Raw genomic sequence first — 20,261 nt, forward strand, 5'->3', positions numbered from 1 at the left:
GATTTTGTTACCTTATGAGCACTTGTAGGAAATTCACATTTACTTATTATACAGCCGAATAAATCAAATCAAATCATCCAAACGAGCACGAGATATCTCGAACACCCGATAAGAAGACCGGAAGTATAATAATAATGGTTTATTCAGATGTAACAGTTTTACCACATTGCAGCCAAGGGCTGAATTACGTGAAACTTTACAGAGTCATTAAAATCGTCAATAGTTAAGTAACATTTTGCTGATGACCATGATGGACTTAATACATACAGCATTACACTAGTTTTAGAAAATGTCGATCAAAAGCTCTAAATACCCTGTTTAAAAACATCGATCAATGACATTAACATGAAACACGACCATTACAAGCCTGTTACAGTTTCTTTGAAAGTCACTAGGGGCCAATTTTCTGATCACTTCATTTCCCCAACACCTGAACAGTGTTAACATACACGTCATGCCACCATAAAACAGACCAAACATGTATTCTATCGTTGTGGCTGCCGTCCCTTTATATCCGACAAGACCGCAACGACACGATCATAACATTCCACCTCATTATAAACACATCGAAACTGCAACACCCATTCCCATCATGCACCACTGGGAAACAAAATGGAGGCGCCCATGGACGCAGGCTAAACCATATCGCAAACCAGTAATACATGTAATAGCATTTCTCAATTTTATCTTGTACAATTGGCTCTTCTAAATTATATCCTCATTACTACAACCTCAGCATTCAGATGAGCGATGTCGCAACAACTATTGGATAACCAGGAGATGATGTTTGACCCAGAACAATAGAATACTTCCGGGTTACATGACGCCCTCTTCCTGTTTACTCGGAGAGTCGAGAACGACAGCAGTTTGGAAAAGTTCCCGTCCTTCCGAAACAAAAATCCCAAAATAAGCGGCTTTAGAGACAACCTACTGGTGTTTGTGTGGACGACGAGGGTTCAAGTCTGTCCAGGTAAGACGATCTGTTGTATTTTTGACCCTAAAATTTCTAGATTTGACAGAATACTGAAGCGTGTCGTGTTACCCCTCAATTGTACTGGTAAGTCAGCTCCATTTTTTCTGCCTTCTGTGCGTGTTGGAAAATAGACCATAGTCATAATATGTTCCTTTGTAGCTTTGCTGTTTCCTCGTCTAAAGTAAAGAAAACTTTCTGTCACACTGTTTAATCAAGTCACACAGAAGAAGCGACGAGGAAGGCAGAAGATAACGTAAACAAATTCTGGGGCCCTTTAGAGTTTTACAGAGTGAGAGGTCTTTCTTTTATGAATTTAAAGCGTTGTAATCGTTAAAACGAGTGAAACTGCAGGTTTGCTAACGTTTATTAATAATTTGAAAGGAACTTTTGTAGTGTTCATTGTTGTTAAGAAACGTCTTGCTGGTATGAAGGGTGCAGTTGAAATATGTACGGTATACTGTAAACCCCTCCGTCCGCCCCCTGGCCGGGTACTTCCCACCATCTGGTGTTCATCATGGCATGTTCCTTATTTTACGGGGAGGTTCAGTAACTGACGGGGAGGTTTACTAACTGATGCTTGGGCGTGTTTTCACATTAAGCGTTTTCCACTCAGTATTTGCACATTCGGGGACAACGTGGAACAAAGCATCTGTTTTCGCTGAGAGATTTTACACATTTTACCGGAAAATTGATAAGATTTTTTAAAGAGATTCTTTTATTTTCACTGAAGCTACTAGCGTGGGGTGGCGTTTAGCGTCAAGAGTATTCCTTTGTTTTTGTTCTAATGTTATGCTCGTAAAAAATAGGTGTCGGCCCCTTTCGCATACGGTCACCTCATTAAAAACCCGTTTTTCGTGACAAAATCGAAGCAGAATCCAAAGGCAAAGCGTCAGACTGCAGACCAGGTTCTTCTCAGCGCGTTTGAGGTTACACGCTGTGAATTGCCGTGATTTCTGCTTGTAGTTTGACAGAATTCTATTCGTTGCTTCTTTTTTCCATAAAGATTCTGTGTCAGTCAATGGAAGATAAACCGCATTTTTCGCCCCTCACCACGCCTCACTGAAAAAGGCATGTATTGTACACCCAATTAACTAAGGATGGAGCATCTTAAATGATCGTTTGTATTGTCTCTACAGAAGTTGCACCAGATCCAGAAGGATGTCAACAACAAGCAGTGACCAGGGTTTGGGTAACGTCAGGAGAAAGGCAAAAAAAGATTCTTCTGTGCGATCTAACAAAAAGGAGAAACGCTACAGATGTGAGGAGTGCAGCAAGCAGTTCAGTCAACTATGTAACCTGAAGGCTCACATGCGGACTCACACAGGGGAGAAACCCTACACATGTGAGGAGTGCAGCAGGCAGTTTAGTCAGCAGGGTGATCTGAAGAAACACATGCGTACTCACACAGGCGAGAAACCCTTCAGGTGTGAGGAGTGTATCAAACAGTTCAGTGTGCTGGGTAATCTGACGAAACACACGCGGACTCACACAGGGGAGAAACCCTACAAGTGTGAGGAGTGCTGCAGGCAGTTTAGTGAGCTGTGCAGTCTGAAGAAACACATACGGACTCACACAGGCGAGAAACCCTTCAGGTGTAAGGAGTGCAGCAGGCAGTTCAGTCAGCTGGTTGCTTTAAAGACTCACATGCGGACTCACACAGGCGACAAGCCCTACAAGTGTGAGGAGTGCAACAGGCAGTTCAGTCAGCTCGGCAATCTAGAGAGTCACATGTGAACTCACACAGGCGAGAAACCCTACAAGTGTGAGGAGTGCGGCAAGGAGTTCAGCCAGTTTTCAGGTCTGAAGAGACACATACGGACTCACACAGGGGAGAAGCCCTACATGTGTGAAGAGTGCAGCAGGCAGTTTAATCGGCTGGGCAATCTGAAGATTCACATGCGGACTCACACGGTGGAGAAGTCGAACACATGTGAACGCCTGGGGAGTGCAGCAGGCAGTTCAGCAAGCCAGGTGATGGAACCCATGTGAACGCGTTATGAACCCTGCAGATGCGGATGTGAATCAGACAGTTCAAACAGTCGGTTGATTCTGAAGATTTATATGCCTTATCAGCACGTTTTCAGTAAAGTCACTACAGATTTTGTTGCTGATACAGCAACTTTTACGTTTTCTCCAAAAGTTTGTTTTTGTAGAAATCATTCCGGTCAAACAACTGTAATTTCCAAAACATTTTTGTTACATTTCCAGCATTAAGGATTCTACATACCCAAATGTTCGACTGTTAAACTCCAGACTTGTCAAGTGACTTGTCAAGGAATGAACAGCCCACCAAATCTGTGACGTCATGTGCGGAGACGGGCTTCTGTAAACTGTAACTTATGATCTACTGTTCACCGAGTCACGTTCTGTCTGCATAACCTGACGTCACAAAAGCTTTTTGTTCTTTCCGTGACAAAGACGATTTGGGCAGTTAAACATTTGGGCATTTTCTTTGCGTTAGATTTTTCAGTTTAACTTTGACCTAACATCTTATTCAGCTAAAATTCAAGTAATTTTGGTTCCACTTAAATAGTTGTTTGCTGTTGCGTTAACAAAATAAGTTTCTAAAATGTTAGTTTCGTTGGAAGCGTATCGTGTTTAAGTTTATTTCCTATCTTTTAGCTTGTATGATCGTAAATCTTGTTTGATAGTTTTCTAACAAACTGGAACTTTATGGGTTTTTTTTTGTTACCCAAAACATAACATTGTTTTGTAAACTAGAACTTTACTTTGTTTTTGTAGACAAGAACGGTACATTGTTTTTTTTTTGTGAATTAGAACTTATTGTTAGTGTATAGTCATTAATATTAACAGACAATCAACAGCAGTAAGTCAATGTCTGCAAGGTAAAAAGTACCTCCTTGAGCAGTGAACCTATAACCTGAGATATTGATAAGTGTATTTTATTTTCCTCTTCTAGGAAAAGTATTTCTAGCTATATTCTGTAACGTTTTATATTTTAGGCTTCTACTGTAGTTTTAGTAAATAACTGTAGTTTTAATTAAGCTAGGATAACAAAAACGGCTAGTATATGTGTCTTGAATTTTGTTAATTCTAGTATTTAGTTACTAGTACTATATTTGCTGTTATTTTTGATAGTTTGCTTTCATATCTTTGTAAACGGTTAGGTAGCTTGGTAATGTAGGCCCACAGTTTGAGTTTAGATAGGGAAACAATAAAACGAGAAAGATCAGTTATGTTCTTCAGTTTACTAACTAGTGTCTAGTTTTCTTGTTCATGTTGATATTTTGCATTCACCTATTTTGCTAACTTTTTTTTTTCAAATAAGCTGTTAGAAACCGATTTGCGTGTAGGTTTTATTTAACATTGAATTTGTTACCACATAAGAATGGAAATTCACATGTTCTTATCATCCCAACCGTTAGAAGGCGAGATTCACAGAACACCAGATATGAAGTCCTACTGCAGTTTCTTTGAAAGTCACTAGGGGCCAATTATCTGATCATTTCATTTTCCCAACACCTGAACAGTGTTAATACACTCACGATCTCTGTAGAGTTCTCTACCAATGTTCAACATCACAGATCCGGTCTTTGGCTAGAAGCTTAAATGTGCGTCTACAACGCTACTGACGGTTGGTAATGTATGCGGACAGTAGTCAGTAGGGATTAAAAACGCCATGCCACCATAAAACAGACCAAACATTTACCTTTGTGGCTGCCGTCCCTTTATATCCGACAAGACCGCAACGACACGCTCATAACATTCCACGTACGTCAATATTAACACATCAAAATTGCAACACCCATTCCCATCATGCACCATGGGAACCAAAATGGCGGCTCCCGTGGACGCAGGCTAAACCATATCGCAAACCTGTAATACATGTGATATAAGTCGTCAAGTTATCAACTAAATTATATCGCAATAACCATGATCTCAGTATTCAGCTGAGAGATGTCGCGACAACTATTGTATAACCAGGAGATGATGTTTGACCCAAAACAAAAGATCACTTCCGGGTCACATGACGCCGTCTTCCTGTTTACTCGGAGAGTCGAGAGCAACAGCGGTTTGGAAAAGTTCCCGTCCTTCCGAAGCAAAAATCACAACTTTCGCGGCTTTAGAGACAACCTGTTGGTGTTTCTGTGCAAGACTAGGGTTCAAGTTTGTTCAGGTAAGACGATCTGTTGTATTTTGACTCCAAAATCTCTGTAGATTTGACAGAAAACTGAAGCGTGTCGGTGTTTTTGGTAGGCGGGTGTTGAAAAACAGACCAAAGCCTGCAGAAGGAAGTGATACTCATGTTCCTGGAAATTTGCTGTTTTGTGTGCTTAAATGGAGGAACTTTTCTATCAAAGTTTATTCAAAATCCACACGGATAAGACTTATTAAGCGAAGAGGTAGGCAAAAGATAACGTAAACAACATTTGGGCCGTGTAGGGGTTTATGGATGATCTTTCTTTTTATGATATTTTTGCGTTGTAATCGTTAATACGTGTACAAATGCAGGTATGTATACGTGTCTTTGCATTTGCAGAGTCAATTTTGTAGTGTTTATCGATGTTAAGAAACGTTTTACTGGTATGCAGGCCGCAGTTTATACATGTACGGTATACTGTAAACCCCTCCGTCCGCTCCTGGACCGGAAACTTCTTGCCATTCTAACATCTGGTGTTCATCAGGGTTTTCGGAAAAACCTGTCCAGTCCGGAATGCGGAAAACCCTGTCCAGTCTGAAAAGAGGGTCTGCATGGGGGTATACGTTGTAAGCTACTACAACATTTTTTATCTTTAATATGGCTAAGCACAGAAATAACATAAACTTGAAGTGTGACACAATGTCATACAAAAATTATAACTTAACAAAAATCATCCATCATTGTTACTTCTGTGCATCATATAAAAAACTTCTACTCTTTAAGTCTTTGAGACTGAACATGCTATTAGCCTAACGGCATAATTTTGCAACTAAAACACATTTTTTTTTAAAGGATACATAGTTCTATATAGCTCACAACTTGTACTAGGGTTTGAAAAATGCTATCTCGGCTTTATTGTAGTGCATTGTATAATATACGTAATGTGTACTTAAGTCGTGTTGATATTGAAACCTTTCGCAGTCATTCTATTAAACCAGGATTTAAACACACCAGCTCTCAAAATGAGTGCTGCACACTTATCATTTAAAGAAAACCTTTTGAAGCCTGTCTTTGTAATGTATTGCCACTGTTTAACAACCCGAAATTGACGGACACTCACTATCCATTGTTTGATGGACAATGGGTGTAATTTTCTCCCCCTCATGTCCTACCAGATAAGTGTTAATTGGGTACTTTGCATTTGACAGAACTGACTTTGTGTGCATGCATATTGCACCTTTGTGTCACTCATGCTGCTGATTCTATAGTTATGTGTATCAGTTTAGTGTAAGTGCTGTCTGAAGTTATAGTTTTAAGCATTGCCAGGAACCCCTATGCAGACCCTCTTTTCAGACTGGAAAGGGTTTTCCGCCCCATTTCCCTGTCTGGACTGGACAGGGTTTTCCGAAAACCCTGTTCATCATGGCGTGTACTACATTAACGGGGAGGTTCAGTAACTGATGATTGGGCGTGTTTTCAAGTTTAGCGTTTTCTCTTTGCACATTCGGGGACAACGTAGAACGAAAAACATCCGATTTCGCCAATGTTTGACCGAGTGATGTCACACATTTCCCCTAGAAATTGATCAGTATAACGAGATATTCACAATTTCTTTGTTTTCACTGTAGCTTCAAGCGTAGGGTGGCGCATAGAAGTAGGAAGATACAACCGGACTCCTCCGAGTGATAGAATCTGTACACTTTGTAACGCCAAAGATATTGAAAATGAAGTTCATTTTGTATTGGAATGTGAGTTATATAGTGATATACGTAATTCTTTTATTAATGCCCTGAATTTTGATACACGAGCTAAACAGTTAGTAAAAGATGAGCTTTTTGTATACATAATGAAATCATCTGACAACATTGTACTGCAAAAACTCTGTGAATTCATATACACTTGTTTCAAGAAGAGAAAAGAGACATGTAAATTGTAGAATAGTATAGCATTACATATTTGACTATTTTGTAAACGATAGATGTACTTATAGTGTAGCATAGCCTTAGTTGTTCTGTCTCTCCCACTGCCACTGTAAAGATTCTTTACAGCAAAGTTTTATGTAACTACTGCATTTAGCCCATATGGGCAAGGTCATGCAAATAAAGATCATTGTCATTGATCATTGTCATTGCCTAGCGTCAGAAGCAACACTCCTTTGTTTTTCTGCTATTGTTATGCTCGTAAACAATAGCTGTCGGTCTCTTTCGCATACGGTCACCTCATTATATCGAACTGCCCTCTCTATAACCAAGAAAGAAAAGAGCTGTTCAAAGAGGCCATCAAATTCCATCCAAACTTTCTCACATTCAAAGATAAAAAGAAAATGGTTCTCCTTTTAACATCACAAAACCCGCACATAGTGACATAATAGAAAAGGTGGGATCTTTCGTCTTCCACTGTCTTCAAAAAAGGAGTCGAACCCAACAACCCAGGATCTAGAGTTAGCTCTCACAAGTTTTAGAATAGAGTAGACACTTGTTATACTGTATTTTACACTGATTGAATCTTGTATGTTACCTGCAATTAGCCCACGGGCATGAATTTGCAATAAAACTTATTACTTATTATTATAAACCCGAAATCGAAAGGCAAAGTGGCAGACTGCAGACCAGGTTCTTGTCAGCGCAGCTTACACGCTGTGATTTGCCGTGATTTCTGCGTGCAATTTGGCAGAATTCTATTTCTTGCTTCTCTTTTCGTGAAAAGTCTGTTTCTGTGGCAAATATAGACCACATTTTCGCCACTTAATACGCCTCACTTAAAAATTAATGCATTCCTATGGCCAGTATGGATAAAATATATCTAACTCGATCGTCCATATTGTCTCTACAGAAGTTGCACAAGATCTAGGAGGATGTCGACGACAAGCAGTGCCAAGAGTTTGGGTGACGTCAGGAGAAAGGCAAAAAAGGATTCTTCTGTGCGATCTGTCAGAGAGGAGAAACGCTACAGGTGTGAGGAATGCAGCAAGCAGTTCAGTCAGCTGTGTGATCTGAAGAAACACGTGCGGACTCACACTAGGGAAAAACCCTACAAGTGTGAGGAGTGCAGCAAGCAGTTCAGTCGGCTAGATTCTCTGAAGAGACACATGCGGACTCACACAGGACAGAAACCCTACATGTGTGGGGAGTGCAGCAGGCAGTTTAGTCAGCTGGGTCATCTGAAAAGTCACATGCGGACTCACACTGGAGAGAAACCTTACAGATGCGAGGAGTGCAGCAAGCAGTTTAGTCAGCTGCGTGATCTGAAGAAACACATTCAGACTCACACCGGTCAGAAACCCTACTATTGTGAGGAGTGCAGCAAGCAGTTCAGTCGTTTCCATCATCTTAAAAGTCACATGCGGACTCACACAGGTGAGAAATCTTACAGGTGTGAGGAGTGTAGCAGGCAGTTCGGTCTTTTCCATCATCTGAAGACCCACATGCGGACTCACACAGGAGAGAAACCGTATAGGTGTGAGGAGTGCAGCAGACAGTTCAGTCAGCTAAGTGATCTGAAGAGACATGTGCGGACCCATACAGGAGAGAAACCCTACACATGTGAGGAATGCAGTAGCCAGTTCAGTCAGCTGGATCATTTGAAGAAACACATGCGGACTCACACAGGGGAGAAACCCTACAAGTGTGAGGAGTGTAGCAGGCATTTCAGTCAGCTCGGTAATCTGAAGACGCACATGCGGACTCACACAGGGGAGAAACCTTACAGATGTGAGGAGTGCAGCAGGCAGTTTAGTCAGCTGGGTGATCTGAAGAAACACATGCGGACTCACACAGGGGAGAAACTCTACAGGTGTGAGGAGTGCAGCAGGCAGTTCAGTGTGCTGGGTGCTCTGAAGAAACACATGGAAACTCACACAACAGAACTTGTACAAGTGTGAGGAGTTAAGCAAGTACTTCAGTCAGCTTGGTCGTACGAGACACAAGCTGGCTAACACAGGTGACAAACAGGTGTGAGGAGTACTAATGAAGCCAACCGGTTTGGAAGTGAATCAGATCCGACAGTTTAGTTAGCGGTTGAACCTGAAAAGTTACATGCAATGACACCTTGTCAATAAAGCCAGTTCTGTTCGTGTTTTCGATTCGCAAGCCTTTTCTGTTGTAGGATTTATTTTCATCCCATGTAAATAGTGAAGTTCAGTTACCCTTGGTTTTCTAGAATTTAGTTTCAAAGATGTTACTATTGTTAGTTTTGTTGGATGTGTATCATGTTCAAGTTTATTTCCTGTTTTGTAAATTCTATGATGGACTATTGTAGATTGCTTTTGATTGTTTCGTAGCAAACTAGAAGTTACTAAAAGTAGCACGCTTTGGTATCTTTATTTACACATTCACATACAGTAGTGAGGTATGCCTACAAGGAAAAAGTAGAATTTTGTTTGCTGTTTTGAAATTCCTTCAAAAGTACATAGTAGATCGTGTTTGATGGTTTGCTAATGAAGTATTACTGAAAGTAACACCCCTTTAAGGCTTTTATAACATTTATTTTGTATCTAAGATAGAAATTAACACTGATTTGTAAAGTAGAACTAGAACTTAACATTGAAGATTGTTTTTGTACCTTTATTGACATTTAATGAACAGTACCAAGTCAATGTCTAAAGGGGAAGAGTGGTGAACTTGTTATTTTTCCGCTCTCATAGAAATAGTATCTCTAGCTATGTTCCGTATCATTATAGATTTTAGACTTGCAGTTAGATGGGAGAACAGTAGACCAATAGAGGTGTTAATACTCTTGTAGTATAAGTTCACTATACTAATTAATATCAATCTTGTTGTTGATTTTGATAGTTTGCATTTATCTATTTTATCAACAGTGGCTTTTAAATAAACAGTTATAAACCAAACATGTAGTTTTTATTTCACATTGAATTTGTTACCTCATGAATATAGGAAATTCACATTTACTTATGTCCCAAACATTAAAAGGCGAGATATCTAGAACACCAGATATGAAGACCGGAAATCCTGCTGCAGTTTCTTTGAAACTGACTTGGGGGCAGTTATCTGTCCCAACACCTGAACAGTGTTAATATACACACGATCTCTGTAGGATTATCCACCAATACTCAATATCACAGAGCCGGTCCGTGACTAGAAGCTTTAATGTGCGTCTACAACGCTACTGACGGTTGGTAATGTATGCGAACAGTAGTCAGTAGGGATTAAAAACGCCATGCCACAATAAAACACACCAAACATTCTGCCGTCTCTTTATATCCGTCAAGACCGCAACAACACGCTCATAACATTCCACGCTGATATAACACTTACATTATATTGTAATTGGACACAGTGGACTACTACTACACCACTTCCCATCATACACCACTGGGAAACAAAATGGCGGCGCCCGTGGACGCAGGCTAAACCATATCGCAAACCTGTAATACAAGTCATAATATTTGTCAAGTTATGCTTCTAAACTACTAGTATACGTCATTACTACAATCTCAGCATACAGCTAACCGATGTCGCGACAACTATTGGATAACCAGGAGATGATGTTTCACCCAAAACAAAAGATTACTTCCGGGTCACATGGCGCTGTCTTCCTGTTTACTCGAAGAGTCGGGAGTGACAGCGGTTTGGAAAAGTTCCTGTGCATCCGAGGCAAAAAAAAACACAACTTTCGCGGCTTTAGAGACAACCTACTGGTGTTTGTGTGCAAGACTAGGGTTCAAGTTTGTTCAGGTGAGACGATCTGTTGTATTTTGACTCTAAAATCTCATCAGATTTGACAGAAAGACGAAGTGTGTCGTGATTTTGAAAGAGGGTCCCGTCAACTGGTAGCTCAGCTCCATTTTCCTGTTTTCTGTAGGTGTTAGAAAATAGACCATAGCTTGCAGAATGAAGGAAGGCATGATACTTTGTAGCTTTGCTGTTTTTCTCGCCTAAAATGGAGGAAATGTTTATTCAAAATTCACACGGGGGAAGCGAGGAGGAAGGCAGAAGATAGCGTAAACAAATTGTTTGGGGCCCATGAGGGGTTTACCGTAGGGTATTATGTTTTGAATAATGTTGGTTGAAACCATCAAACTGGGTGAAACTGCAAGTGTGTTTAGGTGTATTTTCTAGTTCACAGGTCATTCTCAAGTTTAGTGGTTTTAAGAAACGTTTTACTGGTATGAAGGGCGCAGTTGATAAAAGTAAGGTACTGTATACTGTAAACCCTTCCGTCCGCCCGTGGGTCTTAACTTGCCACGTTCTGACATCTGGTGTTCGCCATTTCTTTGCTTTCATTGTATTTACACATGTTACAGGCGCGGGACAGTGTCTAGCGTCAGAAATCGCACTCCTTTGTTTTCGACTTGTTGCTCGTAAACAATGGATGTCGGTCCCCATTCGCACACGTTAATCCTTCGTTTCCATGACCTCGAAATCCAATTTCGCAGTTGAGACTCTAAAAGCGACCCTACGCTGTGATTTGCTGTGATTGTTAAACAGCAAAAATATACATTCTTGGTTAGCTTTTCTTTTCTGTGAAATTTCTGTTTCTTTGGCAATTTCGTTGCTAGCCGCTGTGATGTCAAGTAAAACATCACGCCCAGCAGCGGCAGCCATCTTGTTTGCTCACTTGTATGAGTAGAGTAGAGTAGAGTAGAGATCTTCGGTTAGGTAGGAGTCTCGCTCCAGTATGCTGGCGTCATCTTGAGTAAACTTTTAGTACATTTACCCCATACTATACCCTACAAATATATCTAGTTGCATTATAGGTGCACCATCTGTCAAAAACTAGGTGCTAGATAATTGTATAGATCATTCGTGTTTTTCCACCACAATTCACTCTTTTGGCACAAACACATGTACACACACACACATACACACACACACACACACACACACAGACACACACACACAAATGCATACAGAAACTCCCAGGCCAGATACACGCACATATAGAAACAAAGACACAAACACACAAACACACAGAGACACACATATAGACTCACACACTCATAGACATACACACAGACACACATACACTTGTACGAAACCATGTAACTAATGATGAAGCATCTCTAACGTGATGGTTCCTATTGTCTTTGCAGAAGTTGCACAAGATCTAGGAGGATGTCGACAACAAGCAGTGCCCAGAGTTTGGGTAATGTCAGGAGAAAGGCGAAAAGGGATTCTTCTGTGCGATCTGTCAGAGAGGAGAAACGCTTCAGGTGTGAGGAGTGCAACAAACAGTTCAGTCAGCTGAGTGATCTGAAGAAACACATACGTACTCACACAGGGGAGAAACCCTACAAGTGTGAGGAGTGCAGCAAGCACTTCAGTCATCTGGGTAATCTGAAGGCTCACATGCGGACTCACACAGGGGAGAAATCCTATAAGTGTGAGGAGTGCAGCAAGCGGTTTAGTCAGCTGGGGAATCTGAAGACTCACATGCGGACTCACACAGGTGAGAAGCCTTACAAGTGCGATAAGTGCAACAGGCAGTTCAATGGGCTTGGGAATCTGAAGACTCACAGGCAAACTCACACAGGTGCAAAACCCTACAGGTGTGAGGAGTGCAGCAGGCAGTTCAGTCAGCTGGGACATCTGAAGAGTCACATGCGGACTCACACTGGGGAGAAGCCTTACAAATGTAAGGAGTGTAGTAGGCAGTTTAGTGAGCTGCGTAATCTGAAGACTCACAGACAAACTCACACAGGAGAGAAACCCTACAAGTGTGAGGAGTGCAGCGGGAAGTTTAGTCAGCTAGGTGATCTGAAGAAACACATGCGGACCCACACAGGGGAGAAACCCCACAAATGTGAGGAGTGCACCAAACAGTTCAGTCAGCTGAGTTATTTGAAGACTCACATGCGGACTCACACAGGTGAGAAACCCTACAGGTGTGAGGCGTGCAGCAGGCAGTTCAGGGAGCTGGATGCTTTGAAAAGACACATGCGGACTCACACCGGTGAGAAACCCTACAAGTGTGAGGAGTGCAGCACGCAGTTCAATGAGCTGGGTAATCTGAAAACCCACATGCGGACTCACACAGGTGAGAAACCCTACAGGTGTGACGAGTGCAGCAGGCAGTTCAATGAGCTGGGTACTCTGAAGACCCACATGCGGACTCACACAGGGGAGAAACCCTACAAGTGTGAGGAGTGCAGCAGGCAGTTCAGTCAGCTGGGAAATTTGAAGACTCACATGCGGACTCACAAAGGGGAGATGCCTTACAAGTGTGAGAAATGCACAAAACAGTTTAGTCGACTGAATAGTCTAAAGAAACATTTGCGGACTCATACAGGGGAGAAACCCTACAGGTGTGAGGAGTGCAGCAGGCAGTTTAGTGAGCTGGGTGCTATGAAGACTCACATGCGGACTCATACAGGAGAGAAACCTTACAAGTGTGAGGAGTGCAGCAGGCAGTTCAGTCAGCTGGGAAATCTAAAGACTCACATGCGGACTCACAGAGGAAACTCGAAGGTGTGGTGAGAGCAGCAGGCAATCCAGGTGATCTAACCTTTGACGGACTAACTCCGGACTTGTTCAGTAATGAGCAACCCACCGCTTCTGTGACGTTATGTTATGCAGATGCAGAGACGAGGGTTGCCATCATTAAAGTTCTGTTAGTCATGCTTTCTACTTTAGACGACACATAAGCGTTGTACTGCTCATCTCGTGCAAAAGTCTTGAGTTTTACAGTTGAAAATATGGAAAAGTCCAATTTTTGTTAGAAATTACAGTTCAGCGTTTCCCCGTTATTAAAGTAGTTTTATTCCGCATGAGTAGTTGGTTGTGGTTTCATAGAAGTTGTATAGAAGGTTCTAAGATATTAGTTTTGTTGGAAACTTATAGTATTCAAGTTGATTTCCTGTCTTTTAACTTCGATGATTTCTTTCATAGAACAACTTAGCATTGTTTTTGTAAAGTAGAAGATAATGTTGTTTTCTTAAAGTTTAACTTAGCATTGTTTTTAAACCTAGAACCAAGGTCGTTATAAACAGTCCTTGCTAGAACCTAACATGCTGTTTGTAAGCTATAACTAAACATTGTTTTTTTTGTACCTTAATTGACAAATGAGGAACAGTAGCAAGTTAATGAGTACGTGGGGAAGTTAGTAGGCTTTACGAGTGAACTTACAACCAGAGATGATGATAAATGTATTATTTTCCTGTTCTTCTAGGAATAGTAGCTCTAGTTTTGTATATATGTATTTTTTATATATTTTAGGCTTCTTGTTTGAGTTTAGATGGGATAACAAAAGACTGGTAGAAAAGTTAGGAAAATTAAGTAAGATAAGTTCACTTTAAATGATTAGTAACTATCTTTGTTGTTGGTTTTTGATAGTTTGCATTTATTTATTTTGTTAACAGTTGCTTTCAAATAAACAGTTACAAACCAAGCATGTAGTTTTTATTCCACATTGAGTTTGTTACCACATAAGAAGTATAGGAAATTTACATTTACTTAGCATCCCAACCATTAGAAGGCGAGATATCTAGAACATCCAATTTTCTGATTCTTTCATTTACCCAACACCACATCAGTGTTAAATAAAGACAAACAATCTCTGCAGTAGGGTCCACCAATACCCGATATCACAGAGTCGGTTGTGGCTAGAATCTTTAATGTGCGTCCACGCTGCAACAATTATTAGAGTTAAACAATGGGTTCTGCATTCAGCTAGGCAGAGGTTCGACTCCGGCTATGATCATGGGGAAAACATTATATTCAAGACAAAGAAAGAGGAACAAAATAGAAAACCTAACAAAATGCGCCTAGAAATACGTCAAAAACAATTTGAGCCGAACCTCTGCTTGAAGAATGCAATATCGCGACATACATAATGGCCTCCTTCGGTCAATATTGACGATGGTAAAATCCTAATTGATATCAGCCCTACAACGTCGACTGTGGCTTAACAGTCCTATACATGTACGAGAATGACCGTCCCTGCCACAAATCGCGACAACTGTTGAGTAATCAGGATCTTGTGTCTGACCTATGATCATAGAATACTTCCGGGTCATCTCCGCCGCGGCTTCCTGTTTACGTGGCGAGGTCGAGAGCAGTTCGGAAAAGTTCCCGTCCTTCCGGAGCAAATATCACAACTTCCGCGGCTTAATAGAGACGACCTACTGGTGTTTCTGTCCAAGGCTAGGGGTTCAAGTTTGTTCAGGTAAGACGATCTGTTGTATTTTGACCCTAAAACTTATGTAGATTTGACAGAAAACTGAAGCGTGTCGTGATTTTGGTAGAGCCCCGTCACGCGTCAACTGGTAGCTCAGCTCCATTTTTCTGCCTTCTGTGGGTCTTGAAAAATAGACCATAATCTTTGATGCACATGTTCCTTTGTAGCTTTGCTGTTTTCTCACCTACACTAGGGGAAACTTTCTGTCGCACTGTTTATTCAAGTCACACAGGAAGCGAGCGGGAAGGCTGAAGATAACGTAAACAAATTTCGGGGCCCTGTAGGGGTTTACAGCAGTGTCTCTCTTATATGCATTTATAGCGTTGTAATCGTTAAAAGGAGTGGAACTGCAGGATTGCTTAATAATAATCACCAGGTGTATTTTGCCAGCCAGTAGGTACCCATTATGAGTAATGAGGCTGATTAACGTGGTCGAGGCACCTCCTCGAGCACGGGACCCCCGTTTTACGTCCCTCCCGGAAGACGATTTCGTGGAAAGCTTCGTGAGGCTACAGCAATCCGGACGTCCTTGGTTGGTCTCCCATCCAAGCACTGTCCGGACCGTCGCGTTGCTTAACTTCCGAGATCGAGGGATCGGGTGTACCAACGCGCCACGCGGCCGTGTATGGATAATTGGAAAGGCACTTTTGTAGTGCTCATTGGTGTTAAGAAGCGTCTTGCTGGTATGAGTGGAAGGAGTTGAAATATGTACGGTATACTGTAAACCCCTCCGTCCGCCCCTTTGCCGAAACATCCCGCCATTCCAACATCTGGTGTTCATCATGGCGTGTTCCTTATTTTACGGGGAGGTTCAGTAACTGCTCTACAGGGGAACGGGTTTTCTGCGCGTGGAGAATATGCTCGTGCGCGTGAAAAATTTGCGCGTGAAAAATAAAGTTCCTGAAATATGTCAGAAAATGTGCAGCAAGGAATTCTAAGGCAGAAAAATTTGAACCTACGATATAATTTCCCATCTGTTACCTGAATTTCAAACCCTAATTTTTAGATCCCTTGGGAATAGGTTAATTTGCATATTTTGAACATTTCAAAATCACCTAAATTTGACAGAAATACATGGAAAAATTACTCATATGAGGTTTTATATTGTAAAATGTAACAATTTGAGGCTTTTCTCCATTTTAGAAGCTTCATTTTCTCTTTTTTGAAGAAGATTGTTTCACGCGCAAATTTCAAACTTTTTTGCGCGTGAAAACTTAACATTTAAAAATCACTTTAAAATCACTCAGATTGAGATTTTGTACTCAAAAATGCAACAATATGATACTTAATTCCATTTTGTGCCATTTTGTTTGAGCCTTTAAGTATAAAACTGCAGAAACTTTTTTAATCCCTTGGGAATCAGCTAATTTGCATATTGTCACGCGCAGATTTTTCACGCGCAACTTTTCACGCGCAACTTTTTCACGCGCACAAAACCCCATCCCCTCTACAGACGTGGTTCCAATTTAGGGTTTTCTCATTATTTTTTCGGAGACAAAAAAAACTCATTTCGGTGAAGATTTACCTAATGGCTTCACATATTTTGCTGAGAAATTGCTAAGAATTTGAGAGATCACCATTTCTGTTTGTTTCTAATTGTAGCTGTGGGCTTTCGGTGGCGTATGCCGGTATGGCTTCAAAAGTCACACTTCTTTGTTTTTGTCATAAATGTTATGATCGTATAGAATAGATGTCGGTCCCCTTTCGCAACCGTTAATTAATTGAAAACCTGTTTTTCATGAAAAATCCAAGGCAGGCCATGGAATCCAAAGTGTCAGACTCTCGCCAGCCCATTTGAGCTTCTTGGGGCATCTACGCTGTGATTTGCTGTGCTTTCTGCTTTATACAATTTGGCGTAATTCTATTGGTTATTCTCTTTTCCATGAAATTTATACAAGCAGATGTTAGGCTCCGTCTGTTTTTTGTAAACTTTTTTTAGTCGTTTTAATCGGGCTTTCTATTTTGTACTGTTTCCTGAAGTCCGCCAGCCAAGTTAGGCTTTGACAACAAATTTCGGTGAAGATTTATCGAATGACTTCATTTGCTGAGAAGTTGCTAAGAATTTGAGAGATCACCATTTCTGTTTGTTTCTAATTGTACATAGCTGTGGGCTTTCGGTGGCGTATGCCTGTACGGCGTCAAAAGTCACACTTAGGGCTGTGTACCTAAATACCCGTACCGTACCTAAAAATTGTTAAGGTACAGGTCCGGACCTAAACATCTGTGTACCTGTACCTGTACCTAAACAAACTGGATCACTATTAAACACTACTGCTGGACAAGTAAATCCCGAATCAACAATGACAATGGTGATAATCTTGCAGTTGAAACTTAAGAAAACTTGTCAGTGGTTAAGATAAACCGCACTTTCGTCCCTCACCACGTCTCACTGAAAAATGCATGCATGGCACACCCAATGAAATAAAGATGAAGCATCTCTTACTCAATCGTCCCTGTTGTCTCTGCAGAAGTTGCACAAGATCTAGGAGGATGTCAACAACAAGCAGAGCCCAGGGTTTGGGTGGCGTCAGGAGAAAGGCGAAAAGGGATTCTTCAGTGGGATCTGTCAGAAAGGAGAAACCCTACAAGTGTGAGGAGTGCAGCAAGCAGTTCAGTCATCTGGGCGATTTCAAGAAACACATGCGGACTCACACAGGTGAGAAACCTTACAAATGTGAGGAGTGCAGCAGGCAGTTCAGTCAACTGGGCAGTTTGATAAAACACATGCGAACTCACACAGGTGAGAAACCCTACAAATGTGAGGAATGCAGCAGGCAATTCAATCAGCTGGGTCATCTGAAGAGACACATGCGGACTCACACAGGGGAGAAGCCTTACAAGTGTGAGGAGTGCAGCAAGCAGTTCAGTGTGCTGGGTGTTCTAAAATCTCACATGCGGATTCACACAGGGGAGAAACCCTACAGGTGTGAGGAGTGCAGCAGACAGTTCAGTTTATTTCATAAGCTCAAACGTCACATGCGGACTCACACGGGAGAGAAACCCTACATGTGTGAGAAGTGTAGCAGACAGTTCAGTCATGTGTGTGCTATGAACAAACACATGCGGACTCACACAGGTGAAAAACCCTACATGTGTGAGAAATGCAGTAGGCAGTTCAGTCAGCTGGGTGCTCTGAAAAGTCACATGCTGACTCACACAGGGGAGAAACCCTATCAGTGTGGTGAGTGCAGCAGGCAGTTCAGTGAGCTGAGTAATCTGGAGAGACACATGCGGACTCACACAGGAGAAAAACCCTACAGGTGTGAGCAATGCAGTAGGCAGTTCAGTCACATGGAAAATTTGAAGACTCACATGAGGACTCACACAGGTGAGAAACCCTACGAATGTGAGGAGTGCAGCAGGCAGTTCAGTGACCTGGGTAATCTGAAGACTCACATGCGGAGTCACACAGGGGAGAAGCCTTACAGATGTGAGGAGTGCAGCAGGCAGTTCAATGAGCTGGGCAGTCTCAAGAAACATATACGAACTCACACAGGCGAGAAACCCTACAGGTGTGAAGAGTGCAGCAGGCAGTTCAGTGAGCTGGGTAATTTGAAGAAACACATGCGGACTCACACTGGGGAGAAACCCTACAGATGTGAGGAGTGCAGCAGGCAGTTCAGTCGGCTAGATGATCTGAAGAAACACATGCGGACTCACAGGGGGAAACTCAAAGGTGTGAGGAGTGCAGCAGGTAGTTCAGCAAGCCAGGTGGTCTAATCCTCGTTCACACGTAAGAAACCCTGCAGGTGCGGAAGGGAATCTGACAATTCAGTCAACTGTTGGTCCTAAAGACTTATATGCCTTATCAGCACGTTTTCAGTAAAGTCACTACAGATTTTGTTGCTGATACAGCAACTTTTACGTTTTCTCCAAAAGTTTATTTGCTTTCGTAAATATCTTTCTGGGTCAAAGTTGAACTGTAATTTCCAAAACAAAGGAATTTACTTACTTTAATTTCCAACATTAAGGATTCTACATACCCAAATTTTCGACCGTCAAACTCTAGACTTGTCAAGGAATGAGCAGCCCACCAAATCTGTGACGTCATGTTATGTGGGTGCAGGGACAGGGGGTGTTGTAAACGGCAACTTATGATCTACTGTTCACCGAGTCGCGTTCTATCTGCATAAGGTGACGTCACAAAAGCAGTGGTTTGCTCATTCCTTGACAAATGCTTGAGTGGACAGTTGAAAATTTGGTTCCAATTTTTGTGTTAAAAGTTCCAATTCAACTTTAACTCAGCATCTTGTTCAGCTATTTAAGTAATTTGGTTCCGCTTGAATAGTTAAGTTTAGTTGGTTGTTGTGTTATAGGATTTAATTTCTAAAATGTTACTTTGTTGGAAGCGTTTCGTGTTTAAGTTGATTTCCTATCTTTTAACTTCTAGGATAGTAAATCTCGTTTGATAGTTTTCTAAGAAACTAGAACTTTACATTTTTAACTAGAATGTAACTTTGGTGGTAAATTAGAACTTAACATTGTTTTTGTAAACAAGTGTGTAAACTAGGACGTATTGTTTATGTATCAGTGTCATTGTCTTCTTACGGTATATTTTCTGATGGTAATTCTTGATTGTTTTCTAACAAACTCAATTTTAGAACAGTTGAACTTACATTATTTTTGTAGACTAGAACGGATTGTTTGTATGTTCATTGGCATACAATCAAGAGCAGAAAATCAACGTCTGTAAGAGAAAAAGTACCTCCTTGAGGAGTGAACTTAACACCTGAGATGATGATAAATGTATTTTTGTTTTTCTCTCCTAGGAATAGTATTTCTAGCTATGTTCCATAACGTTATATATATTAGACTAATAGTTTAAGTTTAGATAAAACGAAAGATTACTAAAGATATTTCGAATTTTGTAAGAAAATTTCTCTTTGATGACTATTAACAGTTAGGTTGGTAAATTAGTTCCGTTATGATTTTCTTAGACAAGTTCAGTTTACTAAGGAGTATTTATCTTTGTTGTTGGTTTTGGTATTTTGCATTTACCTATTTTGTTAAAGTGTGTTTTTTTTCTTCTTTCAAATAAACGGTTGCAAACCA

The 20,261-nt window shown here is 41.1% G+C and overlaps 2 protein-coding genes, 1 long non-coding RNA gene and 1 pseudogene across 3 annotated transcripts; all 4 read left to right on the plus strand.

Annotated features, from left to right (window-relative positions):
• Nucleotides 1-908: 908 nt before the first annotated feature.
• LOC118427967 lies at nt 909-3,309 on the plus strand (annotated as a pseudogene).
• Nucleotides 3,310-4,927: 1,618 nt separating this feature from the next.
• Nucleotides 4,928-7,977, plus strand: LOC118427866. Its single transcript, XR_004832595.1, has 2 exons — nt 4,928-5,111; nt 7,908-7,977. It is a non-coding gene; the product is annotated as an uncharacterized LOC118427866 (long non-coding RNA).
• Nucleotides 7,978-8,415: 438 nt separating this feature from the next.
• LOC118427968 (zinc finger protein 845-like) lies at nt 8,416-14,401 on the plus strand. The gene is made up of 3 exons (XM_035837934.1): nt 8,416-8,954; nt 12,130-12,498; nt 12,583-14,401. The coding sequence occupies exons 1-3, from the start codon at nt 8,416-8,418 to the stop codon at nt 13,508-13,510; spliced, it is 1,836 nt and encodes a 611-aa protein (XP_035693827.1). The 3' UTR covers nt 13,511-14,401.
• Nucleotides 14,402-17,849: 3,448 nt separating this feature from the next.
• Nucleotides 17,850-18,827, plus strand: LOC118427970 (zinc finger protein 678-like; the record flags this gene model as incomplete). Its single annotated transcript, XM_035837936.1, has 1 exon — nt 17,850-18,827. A coding segment is annotated over exon 1 (978 nt), but the record flags the coding sequence as incomplete, so codon positions are not given.
• Nucleotides 18,828-20,261: the final 1,434 nt, after the last annotated feature.

The sequence above is a fragment of the Branchiostoma floridae genome, chromosome 12 (genome assembly GCF_000003815.2).
Source record: "Branchiostoma floridae strain S238N-H82 chromosome 12, Bfl_VNyyK, whole genome shotgun sequence".
NCBI classification, from domain to species: Eukaryota; Metazoa; Chordata; class Leptocardii; order Amphioxiformes; family Branchiostomatidae; genus Branchiostoma; species Branchiostoma floridae.